The sequence below is a fragment of the Neodiprion lecontei genome, chromosome 2 (genome assembly GCF_021901455.1).
Source record: "Neodiprion lecontei isolate iyNeoLeco1 chromosome 2, iyNeoLeco1.1, whole genome shotgun sequence".
Lineage (NCBI taxonomy): Eukaryota > Metazoa > Arthropoda > Insecta > Hymenoptera > Diprionidae > Neodiprion > Neodiprion lecontei.
The window spans coordinates 16,638,728-16,661,196 of record NC_060261.1 but is presented as its reverse complement, the minus strand read 5'-3'; the positions used below and the strand labels follow the sequence as shown (position 1 = coordinate 16,661,196).

Below are 22,469 nucleotides of genomic sequence, written 5' to 3'. Positions count from 1 at the left end.
ACGTTACTTCTTATGGCCGACGTTAATTGCTATTTCGTGCCGATTCATCCATTCGAGCGATACGAAATCGGACATTTTTAACACCTTGACGCGCATTTTAAAATAAAACTTTACCGATTGCTTTACACGCTGCTTCGAAGTAATAAATTACTGAAGCGAGTGAAAATTTAACCATTAAATTTACACGAAGAAAAAAAGAATTCATGGAAATGCTTAGTCAACGATTTCAAAAAAGATTCGAGTATTTTATTTTTATTTTATTTTCTTATGTTTCGTCAGTGAATTTTTCACTGTTCGTTCCCATCGCGACCCAACTTATGTCTCAAATTTTTCGAGTTACGAACGACTGAATTTAGAAGAATAAATTATCGTAAAACTTGAATCTTCAACAAAATTGAACCGATTAGGTGAAGATTACAGATAACAGGAAAATAGAGAAGCACGAGTCTCCTAATTTTTGCTGTGGAATTATTATATGAACTAGTGGATGGGATTAACAATATAAACTTTTGTGGTACGGTTTTTGTTTTATTTTTCAAGTTCTGTTTTTCACGCTTGTATTGATAAGGCGAACACAAAATAATAACCGCACTTTCTTATCCTGAATGAAAAAAGCTCAGGCTCTGAGGCAAGCATCAATATTCTCATAAACGATTTTCGAATCGGCAATCAAAGCTGTAATTCCGCTGCTGGCCGTATTTGCGCAAGCCGCCACTCGGCTTTGGTAGCCGTCGTACAGGGATCTGGAAACTGCGATGTCGATGACCAATTCGAACCTGACGACCAGGCTGCTGACCGACATGTGAATCTGGAAAAAGTGGGAAATCGAAATCGAATCGGAAAACGTTGGTGAAAAATCGAGAAAAGAGAATAAACTGTTTAAAAAATATTCATCAATACCGTTTGTGCCAATAAAATTCAAACAACACAAGCTTTAAGACATCAACAATTCGATAAGTGTTTTTGTAATTAGAATGTTCAAAAGGAACAAATTTGTTTTTTTTTTTGTTTGGCCGATTCCAATGTTTTTGGTTTACCGGTGAGATATTTCCAGATTGTCTGGAAATAATTATTCAAATGGTTAAAAATGGATTTGTATAAATACGGTACATCAGGTCTTCCTGGGCACGATAAAATTTGTGCGTCATGACTGTAACGTAAGGTAAAATTTTTTTTCAAAGCTTTTCAATCGATTCTTTGAAATTTGCTCAGCAAGCAAAATGAGCCTTAAAACGTCAGAATCGGACAATGAACACCAGAGTTTAAGCAGTTTGAACATTTTCAACGTTACAATTAAAAAACCTTCTGATATTTCCGCAATTGTCGACACTTGGCTTGCTTTCTTCGTATCTGTTTCAATTCTTGTCTGTCACACAGCGCAAATATTGTCTTATCGGAATTCAACATCATTTTTCCTTCTACTTGCCATCAAGGTCTTCAATATTTAAAAACTCAAAAAATTGATGTACACTCGAATGTTTCCTCAAATATTGCGCAACATAAATAAAATACTTCAAAAGCTGCAGAATTACTTTGCTACACGTGTCTGTAATATTGCAAAACGTGTCTGTAATATTGCAAAACGTGTCTCAAGTATTGTAAATCTTTAAAAGTCGGTGTATATCGCGCGATGTTTACTCCTGATTCAGCCAATCAAAACAACCTATGCTTTCATAGCCTGCGAAGAAACAGATCGAGACAGTTTTTACTCACAATCTGAACGCAAGCGAAGGCTTGAGACGCGTCGGAAGTTGTTTGCTCGCTATTCTCGTATGACGTCATGCAGTTTTGAGCCATTGACTGCATGTAGTCGAGAGTGCTCAGCTGCGAGTTCACGTAGACCTCGGTGATCGCCTTCTCTGCCGAAGCCTGCGTCACTTCTCTTTTCATGCAAGAATCCGATTCCTCCAGAATTGCGTCCGATCTTAACCTCAGTGGATCGGCCAGACTGGTGCACGAATTCACGTCTTCGGAAGGATGTACGGTATGCACAAGCGATGCTAGCGCCGCCTCGAACTGGAAATTTGAATTTCGAGTCTCGTCAGTTCCCGAATTTTGTCGGTATTCAATAGTAAAAATATTGTCTTATTTTTTTTTTTTTTTTGCACCAAAATAATGATATTTCAAACTGAAATTTACCGAATTTGGAATTCGTGGGATTTTTTGTTTTCTCTTTATTGTTACCGAAAGACGTTAAAATGCTTCTCGTTGGGCAAAAACTAACTTTTAGAGAAACGAAGTCTTCAAATTTGATACGAATATTCTACACTTGTGTAATTGATTTAAATTTTTTGTGTTTTTGAATATTATCAATTTTGTATGCGTTTGACTGTTGCAGATATTTGTTTCTGTAAAAATCTTGCAAATTTCGGTTGAAAACAAATTCAATTCTTATACAACTCAATCATGTACCTGTTTAAAAATTCAATAGTTCAACTAACATAACTTTAATATTGTTCCTTGCCGAAACTTGCATTAATGAAAAACATGACTGACTATTTTTGAAAATATATAATTTACAAATTTCAAATGAAGTTTTTAATAAAGTTCAATAAATAAAATTTAACATATTGATATCTACTGACACTTAATTCGAACTCTGTTAGGTATTTGATACTGACGTTTTTATGCAAACACTTATTCGGTATTCTTAGAGCACACGGGAATCGAAATAAAAGGTTAATTTGATAAAGAAATTAAAATTAAAATTTGAATAAAAATTCTGTTCGAAAATTTGTATAACATCTATTGACAATGTGGATAAACGACAAAATCGTTTCAGCGTTTTGATAGAGAAACACGATGATATATGTTGAAAAGAGTTTACGATAATTTAGTATTCTTCTATATCTGATAAAGTCGTACAAAATCTCTGAAAGCTTTTGTATTATTATTTCATGAAAAATTTCATGATCCTTCTAAAATTATTTCGAAAAATGGTATTCAATATTTTTGTCACCTATGGATAATTCGAACTTGACTCATCTTCGCGCAAACAGCAAGAAACCGACTCACGTTATCATTGAATTCCTTCACGGCGCCGTCAATCGTTTCCAAATTTGACGCGGTAGTTTCGCTCAACTCGTCGAAAAGTCCTTGCAGCTCAGTTTTGTACGTTGCGGCGTCGTGATTGACTGTTTCAACCATGGTATTAACTTGACTGAGAAGCCTGTCGGCTTGGCCAGCGATAATAGCCTGCGCCGAAATCACACTAGGGCCCTTTTGGAGGAAAAAGAAAACGGTTTAATCAATATTCGACAGGAGTTATTGAAGCTGACAGCGAAATATCCGCCCCATTTTGAACAAAACACACGCAAGAAATGCTCGATTTAACTTTCTACTCACACAGGCCACTAATATGAAACAAAATAATCCCACGAATGATGCCATTTTTGATTAATCGGGACCGATGGTTTTTTCCTACACGAATAGCATTTGATTTGATTTTACCAGCGTATTCGGATTGCGCGGATATTTTATAGGGGCACTTTATCTAATTTTACCCAATCGCTTTGATGAATCGAAATCGATGTGTCAGGGCAAATAATCACGCATTTTGCTGTTTAATCAATCCGATTAACTAATTCTTCATCGGAGATATCACAGTATTATCAGTTCTTTGGAAGATATTGTCAAAACGGTTGTAGAAAATTTTCTTAAATACAGAAACTATAAAATCAATTGTCCCAATTATTTTCAATTCTACAATTCTGTCAATTTTTCGGAATTCTGATGTTTATTGAATGGAAAAACTTTGAGATTAAATTTAGCTACTTTCTAGATTCTTGTATTATCAGGAAATAATATCTTCCAAACGAATAATTGAAACATTTCGAAACATTATTTTATCTTTTAATATTTAAATAAATTATACAAATTCCAAGTTGCTCATGAATTGTTATACAGTAGAAAATTAGTATTTCGTTTAGACGATGAAATTGTTTAAAACAATTATTTTCGATTACTATTACGATCACAAATAAACATGTGAAAAGTAAGGGAATATCAGGCTCAGATAAAAATATATGCACAATATGTATAATAATCAATGGTTTTATAATTTAATTTTTCAACATTAAATTTGGGGCTACGTAAAATAACGTCTTTCAGAAGTAAGACTCCGTAATCTTATCATTGTAGTAATTGACGAACGATGAAGTTGATAAAGCAATTTAATTAACACAATCTCTGGCCGGGTACATGGAATTGATTCGCATATGTGTCGCAAAAGGATGGCAATGTGATGTTTGTCGATTTCGAAATTTACAAGTATTGTAAACAAAAAGCACTTGATGCCAACATTGCCTATCAAAACGTTCAGTTTGTCAAAAATCTATGCAAAGCTAGGACTAAAAGGGCTCATTTATTGACCATTCGTGCAAAACGAATAGCTAATTTATCTCATCTGAGAAAATGTACAAGTTACGATATTTTCTATACAGTATAACATAGGAATGACTTTCAATCGTTAAGTTATTCAAAAGTGTCGGTAACGTAGATTTATAGATCCTCGGTCAAGATCTTATCAACACTCTGAGAAAGACTTTGCATCCATTTTAAGTGTTTCAGTTCAAATCATAAGATCTCATGTTAGATTAGTGAAAACAAGATTCAATAATTTTATAAAAGAATTCCATAAGAATAAAACTGAAGAATCAAGTTCGTGAGAGACTTAATTTAAATTTTTTCACTCGTTAAGTTATTCAAAAGTGTCGGTAACGTAGATTTATAGATCCTCGGTCAGGATGTTATCAACACTCTGAGAAAGACTTTGCATCCATTTTAAGTGTTTCCGTTCACATCATAAGATCTCATGTTAGATTAGTGAAAACAAGATTCAATAATTTTATAAAAGAATTCCACAAGAATAAAACTGAAGAATCAAGTTCGTGAGAGACTTAACTTAAATTATTTCAATCGTTAAGTTATTCAAAAGTGTCGGTAACGTAGATTTCTAGATCCTCAGTCAGGATATTAAAAACACTTTGAGAAAGATTTTGTATCCACTTTAAGTGTTTCAAGTCCAGTCGTGTTAGGTTAGTAAAAACAAGATTCGACAATTTTATAATAGAATTCCATAAGTACGATACTGAGGAATTAAATTCGCGAGATACGAATGAATCTTGAATTCTTTCCTAAGAGAGCGTTTCAAGCCAACTGTAAGTCGAAAGACGAAAATAATTCGAACCTCATTTCACTTGATAGAAAAACACTTCAATACCCTTTCAAATTCTGCGTGTCTTCTCAAAGAATGAGTTTCAAAGTACAATAATTATGGGACTTAAGTTATACAGTCAAGTTTGGTTGGTTAACAACATTTTATTGCAAGGCTTTGACAAATGTCTATGGTACCTAGCCTGAATATCCTCAGAGCACAACGTGCGCTATTTTATGTGGTCCATTTTTTGACACACTCAATTGTTTCTTGGAGAGCACTTTTTAAGTTCGCGGTCATAGATGTATCGAAAATGATTGTGGCGCATGACTCTGCCAAGGATTTAATAGTACTACCGGCGGTCAAGAGTTCCCAATCTGCGGCTACTTCGGTGGTCCAGGTGGTCAAGACGCATTTACCAGCGCTTACGAAGATCTGCGAACATAGTTTATAAAATTTCATTTAGAACCGAACACAATCTCACATAGTGAGCAATATTGTAGACATATAGCAGCAGCGTAGCTTTGCAAAGTTTGAAATATTTCACAGATATTGTGCAATATTTCAGAAACATTGCAGTGACGTAACTTTGCTGCATCACCGCGATATCTCTCGTAACATTTCGACTTCCGGCAGAAACTTGATGCACTGCTTTCGGTGCAAGCGTATAACTACAGTGTTATTACAAATTTCAATGTGCTTGTAAATTGTACCGTTAGAATCGTATTTCCGGAATTCGATCACGAGGAATCGACATTTTGAGAGACCCCGAAGTGATCTATAGGCTTGTAATCTATGAAATCCAAATATGCTCACAGTTACGTAGCACTCGACATAGGCCCACGCATTTTCCGTGCTGGCACACGTGGAGCCTTTGTCGAAAATTTCTATCAGTTTGTCAATGACCTCCAATAACGCAGTATCGTCTGGGTCTTCGGATTTGACGGCATTTTTCAATTTCGTGAGGCACGATGCGCTGCTGTTCCGTTGAATCGAGGAAGACAGCTCTTCTATGTTCCAAGATTGCTCTATGCATGTTTGATTGGTAACCTCCGTGTTTTCAACAAGCTCTTTAATATCTCCCATGTCCTGTTACAGAGGCGTCACATGTTCATGGAAAAGTTTTACTAAATCAAATTGATTCAGCCGGAATGTATCAGGGACAATAAGTTTGATACTTCGGCTACAATGGCACAATGTAATATACGTAATCCGAAACTTCGATATCTCGATTATACTTACATCCGACCACGACGTCAACGAAGAACGCTCGATCCCAAATATTTTTGTGCCTTGAACGCCCTGGAAATTATATGCATCAATACCGGGTCCTCAAGTATCCGAAATATTCATTTCGTATGGAAAGCGGGATTAATAAATCAGATTCGTGCGATCCACGTGATTCCTAATTGTATCCTTATTTAACTGTCATTGTTTACGCGTAATTTGCAATTTATAGGTAAAATTCGTGGAAATAATCCTTGGGAACAATTTCTTTCTCTAGACGTGTCTGTCTTGTAAGAATTCCAAGGTTTTTAAGTGTTGTAAACCACTACAGGAAGCGCCCGAAAATTGAAAAGATCGAATCAGTTATTTTTAACCGTTAATTCGGACAGCAACGCTTTCGAGAGTTCCTCGTGATTTAAACTTAAAGTATATTGTAATGTTTATTAAATTGACGTGCAGAACTTAGATTTATACGCGATAAGAGTTTCGTCATTTCTACTTCTAGTAAAAATAATAATACAAAATTCATCTGGAATATAATTGTATTTAATAATTACCGAATGCAGCGACTGGAAATATTCAGTAATCTAGATATCGAGTTAAAAAAACAGTGAATTGCAATAAAAAATTTCTACAGAGTCGTAGGAGATTTTGGAAAAATGTGTGTGATCGATTAAAAAGCTTGTGAGATCTATGCATGAATCTCGGAGCTATAATTTTCAGGAAAATTTGATATTTTCGTTTTTTCGATCTCGGGTTTTTATTGCACAAGACTGTCCAGGCATTGAGCTTATTTATGCAGTTAGAAGATATAACAATTATTTCAACACATAAAGCAATCGTGAAATCATTCGTTAATATTTTTAAATTCGGGGGTTGTCGTAATTCATGATTACTCTTGTATATTATTTGATAAAACTCACGTAGGCGACAAGCAATAAGAATAACGTAGCTACGGACTTGACCATTTTGATCTTCGAACGAACTAATTATTTCTTGAACTTCGAACACTTTTATACCTTCACACAACAAAAATATAGCAAAATATGACGTGACTTAAGTCTGTTAACTGGAATCACGTAGTCACGTATTCACTAACAATAAACCAAAATTAAAATGTTGCACTTACATGTGACAGCTGCAGTTCATTTTATGGTAAATAGCGGAGACTGACATAACCGTAAATAAAGTCGATGACTAGATTAGCACTACAGTAAAATTTTCTAATCTCAGTTATAAGTTTGTATATTGTTCACGTGCTGCACGATTACACGTGACGAAATTATCTATCCACTGCAAAATATCATGACTTTAGAACTACCATAAAAGATGTTTGTCGCAGAAAATCACAATTAACCTTGTCACGAGTGAATTAAGTCTGTCGGCGGGCAAAAGAAAAATTTTTTTTCAACGTGTTTCGATTCTATATTTTTCAACTAACAATAAGATATTTGGTTTTTTTCATAATTTCGCCAAACCTATATCAAAAGTTATACGCATGCCCATTACAGTGGAAACGTAATAGTTTTCAAGTTTACAACTTTGCATTATCGGGTGCTTAACTTGCATATATACTTTTGTTTATGACATTTGAAATTATTCTAGTAACATGAGGATTCTTCACCAAGTAAAGAATTATTTTTACATAATCTATAAACTTAGATGCATTATTTCGACTCGAAAATATACGTAAATGAAGGAACAACCACCAATAAATTTTTTTCAGATAGGTATTGGAACTGTTGACAAAACTCATCCCATGAAAAAAGATCTGATATGATTTGTATGGTCCAGTCTCGATATCGTGGAATTCGGGTAAGATTCCAATGACAGAAAACACCAAGGCATTATATTACCAAATAGGCAGGCCATACTTCAGGGAATTACTTTAGACAGATAAACCTGTCATTTTTATATTTTGACGAGGGCAGTTTTGTTTCAAAATTTTGTTTCCGAGCCGTAGCGAACGAAAGATATAAATTTTGAAATCTTAAATGACTCTGCAACAGAAATCCGAAACATTATCAAAATCGTCTGATACAGATGGGAATATTTACCTGTAAAACGCCTAAACATTGCGCATCCGCACGACTTTAAAGTTTGCGTGGTTGACTGACTGCAGGCGTCTCTAAACTTATTGTCATGTCTACGTAGGTATGCCTATTAAAACTCAACGTCTCTGTCTCTGCCTGTCCATACGTTCGCTCATAATTCCAGAACTACTGAACCGATTTTGATTCTTCTTTTCCCTGTGGATAGCTACAACATCTGACCAAGTTTTAGGCTATATCTCATTACAACCGGATCGATAGGCTAGATGTGACTGAAAATTCCTCAGAAAAACGGAAATTTTTTTATTTTTACTTTTAATTATATTCAACTTCTGCTGCAGTTATAAAATTGTAAAGTTGCAAATTAATAGAAGTAATCAAAGCATGCGATTAAATGATTTGGGCGTTGGAAGTGCAATTAATAAGTCCTGTGTGATAACAATGTTGACGGAAATGGGAAATTTATCAAAACTATTTGTCGCATTTTCTTAACGTAGGTATCAGAAGAAAAATCAAAAATTCAACTTTTTAAAATTACAGTTCTTTTTTGTCCGTAACTCTTCTAATAATTTTTAATACAAAATGATGCAATAAACAAATCGTTAACCTTGTAAAATTTTTTTCATTAGGCTAATCAGGGAGTGAAGTGTCCGACAGGAAAAATATGTGAGAAGATAAACAGCTACAAGCGTGTGAAAAAGTAAATCCTTCTTCCGTGAAAGTATGAGTGAAAATTCGAGATCAAATTTGAACAGATCGCGTTTGAAATACTATTGCACGATATTCATATAATAGGAAATGTTACAAGTTGGTACAAATTTGGAGATTGAAACAATTATACGTTACAGGAATATTGACAAATTATTGTCAAATTCTTGATCCACGGGAGAAGGTTTTTGTGGAAAACCTTTGCAAAAGATTTCTTTGACTGAGTTGAGCAGAATAAAGAATTTGGCGAAAGAGCAAAATAAAGACGAATTTTCGGAGTAATTGTTACTTACTGTAATTAAGTGTACTTCCTCTAATCTGACAATAAAGTTTTTCCATCCGAATGGAGCTAATTTGCAATCATTCTTATAGGTTGAATCTGGATTATGGGAAAAAATGAAGGCTGTCGGTGATACACGCGTTAAAGATAATGCAAAAACGCAATTCAATCAAGAGTGAAATGTGATTGTAAGAAGACTAATTTAATGCTGGGGGTAAAATTTTATTGAATATCTTTCACACAGATGTAGTATCTAGCTTGAACGAGGTCGGAGTACAGATGAGATGCGGTCAGATACGCCATTTCAGCTCGTCCATTTTTCTATACATTCAACTGTTTCTTGGACAGCACTTTTGAAGTTCGCCACCGCTACTGTCTCGATGATGGTTTCGGTGCAGTTTCCTGCTATGGATTTAATGTCATCACTGCTGTACAGGAGTTCCCAAGCTGCGACTACTTCGGTGGTAAAATTGCTCAGGATGTATTTGATAGCGTTCACGATGGTCTGCGAACATGGTTTATACAATTTCACCTCGAATCGAATACAATCTCATACAGTAAGTAATATTGTAGACATATAGGAGCAACGTAGCTTTGTAAAGTTTGAAATATTTCACGTATATTATGCAATATTCCAGAAATATTGCCGTGACATGACTCAACTGCATCACCATGATATCTCTGGTAACATTTTGACCAAGAAGACTAAAGACCAGGAGCCCGAACTCCCGTTCAAGTCCGCAGTTTGAGGCGAACTAATATATGGCAGCTGCTTGGTGGCGCTGCTAAGCGTAGAATACTTGCGTAATCCGATACTGCGCATCTCCACATTCGTCTGTTTCACGTCAGGGGGAGGGGCTCGAATTATTTTGACTTATTTGATTACGCAGTAACCATTGCGCAAGTACGGTACGCTTAGTAGCGCCGCCAGGCGGCTACCATATGCAAGCTTCTCCCCACGACCCGAGTTTAGTCTCCAGGTCTTTAGTCTTCTTGATTTCGATCTCGGGCAGAAACTTGATGTATTTTGAGAGATCTCGAAGTGATTTATAAGTATATAATCTATGGAATCCAAATATGCTCACATTTATGTAGCACTCGACGTAGGCCCAGATATCTTCAGTGCTGGCACACGTCGAGCCTTCTTCGAAAATTTCTATCAGTTCGTCAATGATCTCCAATAACGCGGTATCGCTTGAGCTTTCGGATTCGATCGCAGTTTTCAATTCTGTGAGGCATGATACGCTGCTGTTCAGTTGAATCGAGGAAGACAGCTCTTCTATGTCCCAAGACTGTTCTACGCACGTTTGATTGGTGATAGCCGTGTTTTGAACAAGATCCAGAAGATCTTCCCATTCCTGTTACAGCGGCGTTAAATTTTCATGAAAAACTCATGCAAAACCATTTTGGTGCAGTTGGAATATATGAGGGACAGTTATACATGGCACCGTGAAAAATATACAATATGAAAATTTGAAATTTTGAATATACTTACATTCGACAAGGACTCCCACCACTCAGAGCTGAAACCAAATATTCCGTCGCCTCGAACGATCTGGAAAATCATATGTTCGAACATCAGGGGTTTGAAATGAAGAAAGATTTTGTCAAAAATAAACCAGATTCTTTTAATTCGCGTATTTCCTAATCGTACCTTTATTCCAGTGTAATTTCTTGTTCATGATTTGCAACTGATTTATCGAATTTATGAAAGACATCGTCGTTACAGTTACGGAAATATCGAAATATCTGAAAGCTTCACTCTTGTTTGCGTTACAAATCCTAAGCTACGAACATTTTCAAATGAATGCAAATTAAAGTGTATCAAGGCTCGGTATCTTGAATTGCAGAATTTACATTTATTCGCGACGTAAGTTTCATTATTTCAGCTGCTAATAGAAGAATCTGATACAAAATTTATCTCATTAAGGATATCTTCGAGAATTTAGGAATTCACCAATGCGAAAAAATCGGGCGACCATCAGTCTAAAAATCTGCAATTTATAAACGGTAAAATTTTGGGAATACCCAAGTCTAAAAATGATGAAATTTTGTCATCCAATTGTTTCTGGAATGGTGAGAGAAAGTGTAAGATTCTATGCTCGAACGATTTGCAACAGAATTTTTATAAATCCTATAAATATTGTTAACAATTACGAACATCATTTCATCAATATGAAAACTTCAACTTTTGGATAATATGTATCCTCATATCGCAGATTCAAAGTGTATCTTTTTTCGTATAACTGCAACATTTGTGAACAATTATAAACTTATTTCTGCAGATACGAGAGAGAACGAGTATAAGCTGAAGAAAAAATATTTAACTTCGTGTAAATAAACTCCAATAATCATCGCATCGGTTTTCACAGATTTTAAACTCGGAAGTTTGAAAATTTCGCGATTATTCTTACGTATTATTTGATCGAACTTACATAGGCGACGAGCAGGAAGCAGAGGGCAATTTGAAGCTTGGCCATTTTTTGCAGATGTTATCAGGAATCTTTCAGAAACTGATCCCAGGACAGAGTTAACGTATCGATATTTCGGCATCTTTTATATACCCGACAACACGGTCGTACAAAAAACAGAATTATCGCAGTGGTGGGGCCCATTCCTGAAACGCAAAAACCTTGGTTACTTATCTTCACCCCCGCCTTTGGAAGACCTGTTGTAAGACCGTGTTCGACGAACCGCTGATACGAATTTGGATTTAATCAAACGTGAACACTCAGAAATGTTTATTCCATGTTTATACAAATGTTGCGAAAATGTACAGCGGGTATTAAATTGGTTGATAAGGCGTGAATTGGCACCAGTCAATTTAATACGCCGCAATTCTGCCGCCCTTGGTTAAATAAAATACAAAAATATCTGAGTGTTCAGGCCTCATACGCCAATTTGATACGGTGATTTAGTAATGCTGTTTAAATGAAGGTGCATGAAATGTAATAAATTAATTTTCATTTATTCTATTATTCCTTTATAACCGAGGCAATCTTTGCAGTTTTTTTAATCGGTACCACGAATCCGTTTGCAAATTGTTTTTCAGTACTAAGACTTGCTAGTCAAGATTGTAATAACTAATGTAGAAATACTATGATCTCCTATTGTTGCGGAAATGACTGTTACAGTACCTCAATTATCCTTAAATTCTTACAATCTATTGTCATTATGGATAAACAATAAAGCAAACACTTCATACCAAAAGACTCTCCGTGTAGAAAAGCAAAGGTTATTTATGCAAAATTAGAACAGAAATAATTTCTTTCTTCTCTGGGTGCTTTTGAAAATCTGAAAAACACTCGAGCAATTTGGTACCTCCGAAAATCTCGAAAGCACCTATTCAAACGGATGTTAGTTCAGTAAAGCTCATCTACAGTATAACAAATAGTAAATTTTATTACCCAATACGAGCATTTTTCAGGGTTTAGATAAAAGATCTTGTAAAACTCCGTGCTTCAAAGATTTGCCATCGATTTTTATAGGGGAAATGTAAAAAGTTGTCAAGACATCTCAATATACTCGAGATTCACAACTTTCAAAGAAGTTTCGTATTCTCGTCTTTAGGACTCAATTTTTTATACATATATATTTTTTTTATTAGATTTTATTTTTTTTTAGAAGCCGATCACTAGTTGACTTTGCAATGTTTTAAAACTATATTGTTGATGAATTTTGTATAGTTATCGGTCAAATTTGTATAGATAGGCGATGAGCCGAAGGCACAAGGCAGTTTTGAAATTTTCCATTTTTACCAGCTTTTCTTGGAAACTGTTCAGAAGATGGTTTTTGGACGACGTGTGAGTTTCTTGAAATTCTATAGGCCTTCATCTATTTTCGAGAAATTTGGCGACGTGGTACGCTATTTGAACACGTGTGCGAAACTTGACGAAAAATTTTTCTACCATCTGTGAAACGAATGATATCATCGCTTTGAAGCTAAAGTTCGTGCTACGTGATCACTTCTTTTTTTCCAATGGTTGCGTGATTCAATTTGCAGTTGAAATATGAGAAATAAGTTAAACAAGATGGTTGCGCAATAAGTAAACATAACTGAGCCAGATATCGACTTTCCAACTGTAAAAATATGTTCAATCTCAAACGTATGAAAAATATGTTACACACTCAAATTCTGTGTGGTTAAATACAATATTGGAAAAATAAAACTAAAAAAATGTACAAGAAGGTTACAACTGAAAAAGCGTGCGTCAAAATTATAAAAATAATTTTGCGAAAAGTATGACGCTTTTGATTTGTTTGAAAAAATATCTGAAAATTCCGAGCGTCAAAACGAACAGTTAAGACTGGGTCCAATAATGGGCATCTTTTGGGTAAACTTTTCCTTGAATTTCCAAATGTTTAACATTTCGACTGTCAAATAACCGTAGCAGTAGTAAAACGCTTCTATCATCTTTGCTCAGATCGCACAGATTGTCAATAAAAGAACGTTGGTAATTTTTATTAGTTAAAAATGTAATGTTCATATTTTGATACAAATTGATTTGATCCCATAAAAACAGTGTCTAGAAAATTTTTGCAACCAGCAATTATTGGAACGATGGAAATTCTTCAACGATCATCGTGACAAATGTTCGAACTAGGAAAGAAAAAATTGAAAACGGTTGTGTATATTCTCCGAATGAGACGAGTTACCTTGATAATTTATCCGTTTTCAAGAATGAAAATAACGATATCTTAGAGGTCGCTAACTTGAATTTACTCAGAAGATGAATTACCTAAAGTTTTTCAGTGTTTCGTCGGAAGGATGAAAACTCGTAGTTTGCGGAGATTTTTGATAAAAAAAACAAATTCCAATGAATATGCGGAGGCTTTTCTTTTTTGCAGAAACTCTGTCAAACTTCTTGAAATTCCTCAGACATTATCAACGTAATTAAAATTTTCCCAAAAACGATACAAAATTCTTCTATGAAATGGCCGAAAACGTACGATAAATAGACATGATTCTGAAAAGTTTATGAACAAACGTATGAAAATTTTGTGACAATCTTACGTCACCAGAAATCCGTTTGATTCGGAATGGGAATGGGAAAGGCAAATGTAGGTTAAAAAAAAAAAATAAATAAAAATGTTCTAATACGGAAAAAAGTTGGTAAGTTAATTTCTAAGTTACAAAAATCGATTCTCTTTCAAATGATAATCATTGAACTATTATTCAATCGAAATAATACCGGGATTGACAAACATTTTTATTTCAAAAAATTGTTAAAACGAGGAACGGAATTCTCGCTTATATTTCTATACCCTTATTACAAATACCGATATGCGAAAAAATACTTTTTGCTCGATTTTCATACACGCAGTGTTAAAATATGGCGTGACGTTTGTTCCGGTCTGTTTGATGGAGGGGGGCCCTTCCCATGCCACAGACCGTAACAATTGATTTAAGACCCCCCCCGCCCTTTAACCCCCTCTTAGCACCAATTGGTACGTATACGTATAATTGCGTAACATGAAACATGAAAATCTTTGATACGATGATTAATTGTTTTTTTCTAAATTTAGGCGGGAGAAAGAGAAAGACGATACTCCGAACGACTATTCAAGAGAACAAATGTTTACTTTGTAGCTAAGGTCGGGTATTCGATTGTTGATTGCAAAAAAAAAAAAAATCAAAATTTAAATTTTTCTGGCGTTCAATAAAGTTACGTAACGGACGGTTGGTGCCACCTCCCCCCCCCCCCCCCCCCCACCCCCCCCGCCAAATTAAAAAATAATGTTAAATACGTAATATTTCAATGCATCCATATGCATGCAATAAAAGTTTGTGGTGGAATTTTTTCGTGCTTCACTTTATTATGGTGTGGGTAAATTTCTGCGTTCCGTAGTTTTGCACAATTTCTCACAATTTAGCATTTTTTGCTCAACGGTGTATTGTACACTATTTTTTTAAATCGTAGAAAACTGCCAGGCGTTATTTTGCCACGCAGACACAATTAACTGGGACACGAATTTATCGCGTGATAAGTACGACGATTTTTTATGCTCAATTAAGCACGTCTCTCACGTTCTTTGACTTGATCAAACACAGACGTTTTGACATACTGATATTGTTATTTAACGTAACTCGCTGAGAATGAGTGATTAATTAATGAATATTCACTTCGCTATTTTCAGCGTCTATAATTTCTGTTCTCAATAAAACAGTGTCAGATTGGTTTTATTTTTTGTTCACGATTTATAAAATTCTGTTTGAATAACATAACTGAAATGCGATGGAAAAAAAGGTAATTTTTTTGCCCTTGAATTCCGATCAAATAAGGACTTGAATGAATTGAGCGGATATATTTATTATCTATTTCTTATGCTATGATTTGATTTTCTATGCCTCGGTCGCAAGCGTGGATAGAAAGAAAAGTTATTTCTTGTGAAAAAATATTCTTTTCAAATCCTCTCATTGAATCTGACTTGCAAGCTTATGCAAACTCATCAAATTAATTACGTTTAATTGCATAAAAAAGCTTCTAGCTTTTGAAAAATAATATTTTTAAAGAATTTAGTTAATTTATAAAAACGATTTGTCAAATTCCAGTTATTGGTTTTCTTAGCCGAAACAAAATATAAATATGCTTTTAAATACTTTTTTGCGCCGTAAATAGTTAACCAAACGTAGGTATTGCTGAAAAAAGAAACAGATTCATTTATGTCAAGTAAAGTAGGATAAAGGTGTTATCATTTGTTAACTAAATGCGAAACTGTTCAACAACGTGATAGGAATACAAAAATGTATCGGATTTTGAGAAATTTGTTTTCGAATAAACTTTTCTTCGAGTGCACGTGCCGCAAAAATATTCGGGGTTTTGCAAAAAGATACGGGCATCAAATTAATTTTGATATTCCTTGATATTCCAATAAAAATTTTGGGAATGAAAACGGTCAGACGATTAAATTGCTACCATCCTCCGAATAAATTGGGGTTCGTGAGTTTTGGTTCAATGATTTTGTGAAAAAAATGTAGAGCATTGCCTACGGAAGCATCAGAAAGGTTAGAATTGCCCGGAATATCCGATACGCGAACTATCTGCGAGTACACAGAGCAAAAAACTCTTAATCGGTTTGAAAAAATCAAGCAGTATGTCCTTGAACAGATTACCAAAAATCAAAAGATTGATGAAATTACCAGTTTGTGATAAAAGAATTTGCTTAAAAAATTGACTTTTATAAGTTAAAAATATTTTGGTAACATGCGCTTCACAGGAAGAGGATTGACTTAGGGAATGTTTTACAATTAGACTCAATAAATGATTAGAGTGGATGATTCGCAAATTCAACTAGTCTTGAACCAAATCCACTCCTCACTTATATTACAGCTTAATAATGACGTAAACTGTATAGGTAAAAAGAAAAATGCCATTTTTTATTCTTGAACGAATCATTTAATGCCGTTTCATTAGTCCTTAATTTCCAATAATAATAATAACAAACATACGTATCAACCTGGATGTTAATACGAATGTTGCTCTAAAAAGAAATTCAGCTGATACGATACTTGAGTACTTTGCGAATGAGGAAAGGATAAGTTTTCTTGGCAACACGGACAAGGACAATAAATATCGTTATCTAGTTTCTACTAGATGCATGTAAAGTTAGATTGAAAAATAAAACATAAATAACCTAAAACAACACAACTGGTGTAAAAAAGACAAAAAGAAAAAGGCACCAGTTTTATTTCAAACATGTATACATTTGTGAACTAATCCAATGCCAATCTGAAGTTAATTCTGTTATTATGTCTCATTTGTACAGGCAAATCCGTCGTGAAGATATTAATGAACATTATATACGTACAGTTACTTATATATTTATTCAATACAGTTATAAAACTTTCAATGCTGCGTATTCATTCCGAAAATTTTGTTATTTAAAGCTGAACTGTAATTTTACAAGTCTGCAATGCAATTCTCCAGCGTGTTGTAAGCCTCAGTCAGTCTGGTAGAAACAGTTGCTTCTACGGTAGTGACGCCACAATCTTCCAGTGAGCTTCCAAAATCGCTGTACGTATCCTCAAAACTCGTTACCTGACTCGTCACAGTGCTGTAGGTGGATTGAATTTCGGTTTCAAGGGAGCTGATGTACTGTAAGTACAACAAAAATAAACCAGATTCAGATTTATGGTTATGTTGATAAGACTTCATTGTCGGTATAGCGTTTAGTTTAAGGTAAGATTGAGAAAAGGTGGTTAACAGGATGCTTCGGTCGATTTTGACATGAAAATTAATATGTCTCAGAAGCGATGCTGCGTAACAGATTGTTCATTTGGCGTTTTATTGTTTATGAGTAACAGAATGCGACGAAATCATGAAAATCATGAAAATTTAGAAAAAATGACTTTTTTGTGTGCACGTGTCATTTGTTTTGATTATTCTGCAAGCCGACGCATCAATGGCGCAATTCCAGCCTATTTGAATTGAATTTTATGCAATAATCGCACTGCAAGAAAAAAGAACCAGCCGTTTTTGGTAAAAAGACCCAACTACGGTGTGACGATTATAATCCAAGTAACTTTACGGACCCCGATGATAAAACAGTTATGTTCTATGCTTATACACACAAGTTGACCCCGATGATAAAACAGTCAACTTGTGTGTATAAGCATAGAACATAACTGTTTTATCATCGGAGTCCGTAGAGTTACTTGGATTATAAATCATCACGCCAAAGTTGGATCTTTTATAATCAGCCTCTATAAAATTGAGTGAATTTTATTAGGGGCCGTCGAATTAGTTTAACACGAAGTATTATAACACAGCCTTGTAATATGATCAATGCAATATGTCTATGTAACATTCCGAACCTAACCCCAAACTGGAATATTGCTTCATTATTCCTGCAACATTGTCGCTGCAATTTCAGGATTAAAATATTATTGAAACATTGCTGCGGTATAAAAATACAGCAAAATTTCTGCAATATATAGGATTATGCAATGCACAAATGTTGTTGCAACATTGCTTCAATATTTCTAATAAATCGCAGCTGAAAATCAAATTTGTCGAAATATTCCAGCCAGATTTATGGGTTATGAATATGTTGTCGCAATACTGCTGGTAAGTATTCCAGCAATGTTACAGCTGCAAATGAAATACCAAAGAGTAATACAGCAACGTTACTCAAATATTGCTCAATTTAATGTAGATGTCTACTGTGTTATGTAGCGAACGAAATTTGAATCTACTCACGCTCTTCACGCATTTCCACATTGTCCATATATTGGAACTGCTGCAAGACCAAGTTGATGTCGTTTCCTCCTCCAGATCACTTACGAATGATGTTATGTCAGCTTTGACCGTACTGTACACCTCGGTAACCGTATTTTTTTTTACATTCACACAGGAGGTTGTATTTGCCAAAATTTCACTCGCTTCCGCTTTTTCACTCGAGTAAGCGGACACGCACGAGCTAACGTCAGCCGAGGTTCCATTTGTCAGCGCATCGACTTTCGCGTCAAACTGTCAAACGTACAAAATTTTTTGGTCAAAACTTTCGTCAAACTTTTCGACATTCAGATTGTGTCTTTTCCTCGAGTAGGTGTAATAAACTAGAATTACTGATTCATGGTAGGACCAGAATATCGAATTTTCATACATGCGAACATTTTATTCGTAAAATTTAAAAATCTGGAAATTTCAAGTGCAGAAAATTGAAAACACAGTAGGTAAAAATACAGAAAGATAAATATAATGTGTCAAAACGTGAAACAGAAAAATCGAGATTCTATTTTATCGAGAGGAATTCTGACTGTTCTACAGTTTGATATTCTACGTTCTGACCTTTCTAATATTTTACTTCTTCATACTTTGACTTTCATCACTTTCAAATTCTATACGATATCAAGTTTTCGCTCTTTTAAAAATTCCATATTGTGGCTAGACGATTTTTACACCTGTCTATATTTTCAGCACTTACCTCTTCAACCATTTCCGACCAGCTCGAGTTCAGCCTTGCTTGGACAAGTTCAGTGATGTAATACGCTTTTACGACAACACCTTCCAGCTCCGCCAGAGATGGATCGATTTCATTTTCGAAATACTCTGCCACTTTCTCGTTGGCAAATTCGTACAGTTCCTGGTAACTTGTACCTTGAACGCCCTGGAAATCGTATCAATCAAAGTTCGATTTTCAATGTTTTCCATTGCCTGCTTACAGAAAATTCAAGTTTCGTTAAAGTTTATCTTGTTCAACTCACGTAGACGGCGAAAAGCAACCCCAGAAAAGTTATGAACTTAGCCATAGCGATTTGCTGCCGCTTGCAGTTGTCGACGAAAATTCGGTGAGACTCAGAACTTTGACTCTCGAATTAGACTGTAACTCGTAAGCTTCAAGTTTACCGCTTATATACACGAAGAATCGACAAAATCCACACTTGTGCAAATTTTCGCAAGGAAAAACCAGCCTGAAAATCATTCATGCGACTGTTTGACGTCAAAGCAAGTATTTGTTCCTAAATCGTGTTATTTTCCATTCTAAACTAATTGAGCTTGTATAATTTTACTGCCGAAATAATAAATAAATCGTAAGAAAACGTGTAATATTATCAATTCCCGAGATCTAACAATTGTTTACCTCTATTTATTTAATTCTTAATTTATTGCGGATAGTGAGAATGGAATTTAATAACGTTACAAATAATTATTGCCAATAATTAACTCGACGACTTGATGATACGGTATGCGATCTCTTTGCTCTCGGGAATGAACAAATATCTCTGTACGTGCGAGGAAATTGTTGGAATATCACACTTGTGTAATGTTGGGATTTTAGAGGGGGAGAGATACAAGCGATGTCTGACATTACTCAGTAATCAAATAATAAAATTGAAACAGAAGTTCCGAAGTCTGTTGCGTGATGTTTTCATTCCAGAATTATTTTTCGATGACAAAATATTTTTCGACTGTGGTAAAAAATGAAAATAGTCAAGGACTGAGCGGTAACCGGAACTAAAAATTTCTCTCAGTGTGGTATTGAACAATATTAATCAGCCTTAGGTTAATTATAAGAAAACTTACAGATAGATGAAAAACGTGTTCATGAAAGAATGCGTAGTGGTGGAAGCTTGTAGAAATTGGGGGCCAAGGGACGTTATCTCGGATGTCGGTGTGTCGGTGTTGGTCACACTGAGCCAAGCCTTTGCCTGATCCTTTGGAGGTCCAGGGAAAGACAAACGCTTCAATGAATCTCGTACATGCTGTTTATCGCCAGGTTCATAACAACGGGATTGGTTGAACTGGTTGCAATATTTGTTTATGCAGTGGGATTGGACGTGTGGTGTTTAATTACACATGAAATTGCGTAGCGGCGCTGTGGCTTGAAATAGCAGTTTCTTGAATCGAGTAGCCGGAATTTTTGAGACCACGATGATATCGGAGATGTGGCACCCGATTACTTGCACTTGCACTTGAACTTCGAGATGATTGAATATAGACTCTGAGAGGACTGACGTAGTAGAATTCTTATGACGCTGGTGTGCGTATGGTAATTGTTTGCAGATAATTTCCGATGCAAGTGGCACGACAGATATCACGGATGTTGACAAATTTTGGATTTACCTATCGAGAAAAGTTCCACCAATCACTTCTCGCGACGGCAGTAAGACGCTACCGGATAGAGGAGGGTTGAGCTGAAGAGCGTTTATCGAACCACCACTATTGGTTGGAAGTTGGAGTTGAAGTCGATTATACGAACGTTGGAATATAAGTGTACTTGATGAAAGGTGGATTGGAAGCATACTTGATGGACGATGGAATAGAAGTGTCTTGGGGCAAAGATTACGAGTCTACGAAATTTACAGAATAGTGGGAAATAGAATTAGCGAAGCAAGGCAAATGGCGTGAGGCTGGATAGAAATAGGAGGACCGGATGGAGACGATAACGTTACTGTGAAGAATGTGAAAGAGTTAGCAAGAGGTGGTCCAAGAAGATGGGGAAGACGGACGTCATGCGTCACGGAATGACGGACGTAAAAATCTTCTGCCGATTCAAACTATTGAGAATAAATTGAATAAACTTTCAATGCTAAATTTTGTTTGAAATGCTCGGTTTTTAACAAAATTTCTTTACGATTTGAAATTGATTAAAATGCATAAAGGTTGCACTGCTTTTATGGGACACAGGTAAAGTGGTGATAACATGGGGTGGCTTCGATATCGAGGAACACATGTCGGTTTACCTGTCGGACGAAACTTATGGGAATTCACCACCATGTGGTAATTTGATACAGTGCACCATATGCGATGGGGTTTCCATGGGGTGAAGCTTTATAAACGCGATTCTAATTTCAAATTGGTAATCGAACGGATGATGAAACGAGTAGAAGTAAAAGAATTCCGATTAGTACCTACATGGAAAAATTGGATGAAATTCGGATAACAATTTTGTAGACTGATTCTACTTTTGTTACATTAATCGAGTGATTGAACAATCCGTGACAAGCCTAAAAGTTGAGAAATCCTATACGTAAGGTGAAATTTGGCATGTAGATCACTTCCGCGTTTAATATTAATGGTTTCGCGAACTTTGCCGTTGTAACTCTCTGCAGCCTACGGCACGAACGCTTTGTTGTGCAATTTCAACGTAGCTTCTACGAACTCATTGATTTAATTTCCCATCAGACTTTGACTAACTATTAAGGAAGAACCTGCCGAGGCTATTATTAGATTCAATATCCCGCTATATTGCACAGCGCGTTTAAGTAAGAAGCTTTCAGAGACATTATAAGTTATAAATAAGAATCATAAACAGTGAAATAGAGTGGGAAATCCGAGGGGTAGACGGTTTTTTAAATCTGGTATGCACCACTCGTGAAATCTTATGTAATCAATCGAAGTCTCTGAAACCCTTTGGAATCCTTTGAAATCCCCATTTAGATGACTTTACAGTCGTCTGAAATCTTTGATATCGCGTGGAATCGTACAAAATCTTTCGAAATCCTATAACACATTATAAAATAATGTTGATTCTCTGAAGTTATGCAAAACTTTTTGAAATCGTACGATCTTGCGAAATCCGGCCGTGTACATTGTAGAAACTA

The 22,469-nt window shown here is 35.4% G+C and overlaps 5 protein-coding genes across 7 annotated transcripts in view; 1 reads left to right on the top strand and 4 right to left on the bottom strand.

Moving 5' to 3' along the window:
* The window catches only part of LOC107223626 (protein numb), a 95,635-nt gene that overhangs the window by 25,327 nt on the left and 47,839 nt on the right, over positions 1-22,469 (top strand). The window lies entirely within an intron of this gene.
* Positions 508-3,470, bottom strand: LOC107223625. Its single transcript, XM_015663362.2, has 4 exons — positions 3,346-3,470; positions 3,016-3,219; positions 1,714-2,016; positions 508-808 (listed from the first exon to the last, which is right to left on the bottom strand). Exons 1-4 carry the CDS (start codon positions 3,388-3,390, stop codon positions 617-619), a joined length of 744 nt encoding a protein of 247 aa, XP_015518848.1. The 5' UTR covers positions 3,391-3,470; the 3' UTR covers positions 508-616.
* Positions 5,300-7,458, bottom strand: LOC107223628. 2 transcript variants are annotated; one of them, XM_046730045.1, is made up of 5 exons: positions 7,306-7,367; positions 6,940-6,969; positions 6,398-6,457; positions 5,972-6,244; positions 5,300-5,590 (listed from the first exon to the last, which is right to left on the bottom strand). In XM_046730045.1, exons 1-5 carry the CDS (start codon positions 7,348-7,350, stop codon positions 5,390-5,392), a joined length of 609 nt encoding a protein of 202 aa, XP_046586001.1. In that variant the 5' UTR covers positions 7,351-7,367; the 3' UTR covers positions 5,300-5,389. The 2 variants fall into 2 exon arrangements, with proteins under 2 accessions (XP_046586001.1, XP_015518853.2); XM_015663367.2 differs by lacking the exon at positions 6,940-6,969 and having other exon boundaries at positions 7,306-7,458.
* Positions 9,623-12,002, bottom strand: LOC107223623. The gene is made up of 4 exons (XM_015663359.2): positions 11,857-12,002; positions 10,917-10,976; positions 10,507-10,779; positions 9,623-9,926 (listed from the first exon to the last, which is right to left on the bottom strand). The coding sequence occupies exons 1-4, from the start codon at positions 11,899-11,901 to the stop codon at positions 9,726-9,728; spliced, it is 579 nt and encodes a 192-aa protein (XP_015518845.2). The 5' UTR covers positions 11,902-12,002; the 3' UTR covers positions 9,623-9,725.
* LOC107223624 lies at positions 17,228-19,787 on the bottom strand. The gene is made up of 4 exons (XM_015663360.2): positions 19,629-19,787; positions 19,349-19,531; positions 18,622-18,891; positions 17,228-17,517 (listed from the first exon to the last, which is right to left on the bottom strand). The coding sequence occupies exons 1-4, from the start codon at positions 19,671-19,673 to the stop codon at positions 17,323-17,325; spliced, it is 693 nt and encodes a 230-aa protein (XP_015518846.2). The 5' UTR covers positions 19,674-19,787; the 3' UTR covers positions 17,228-17,322.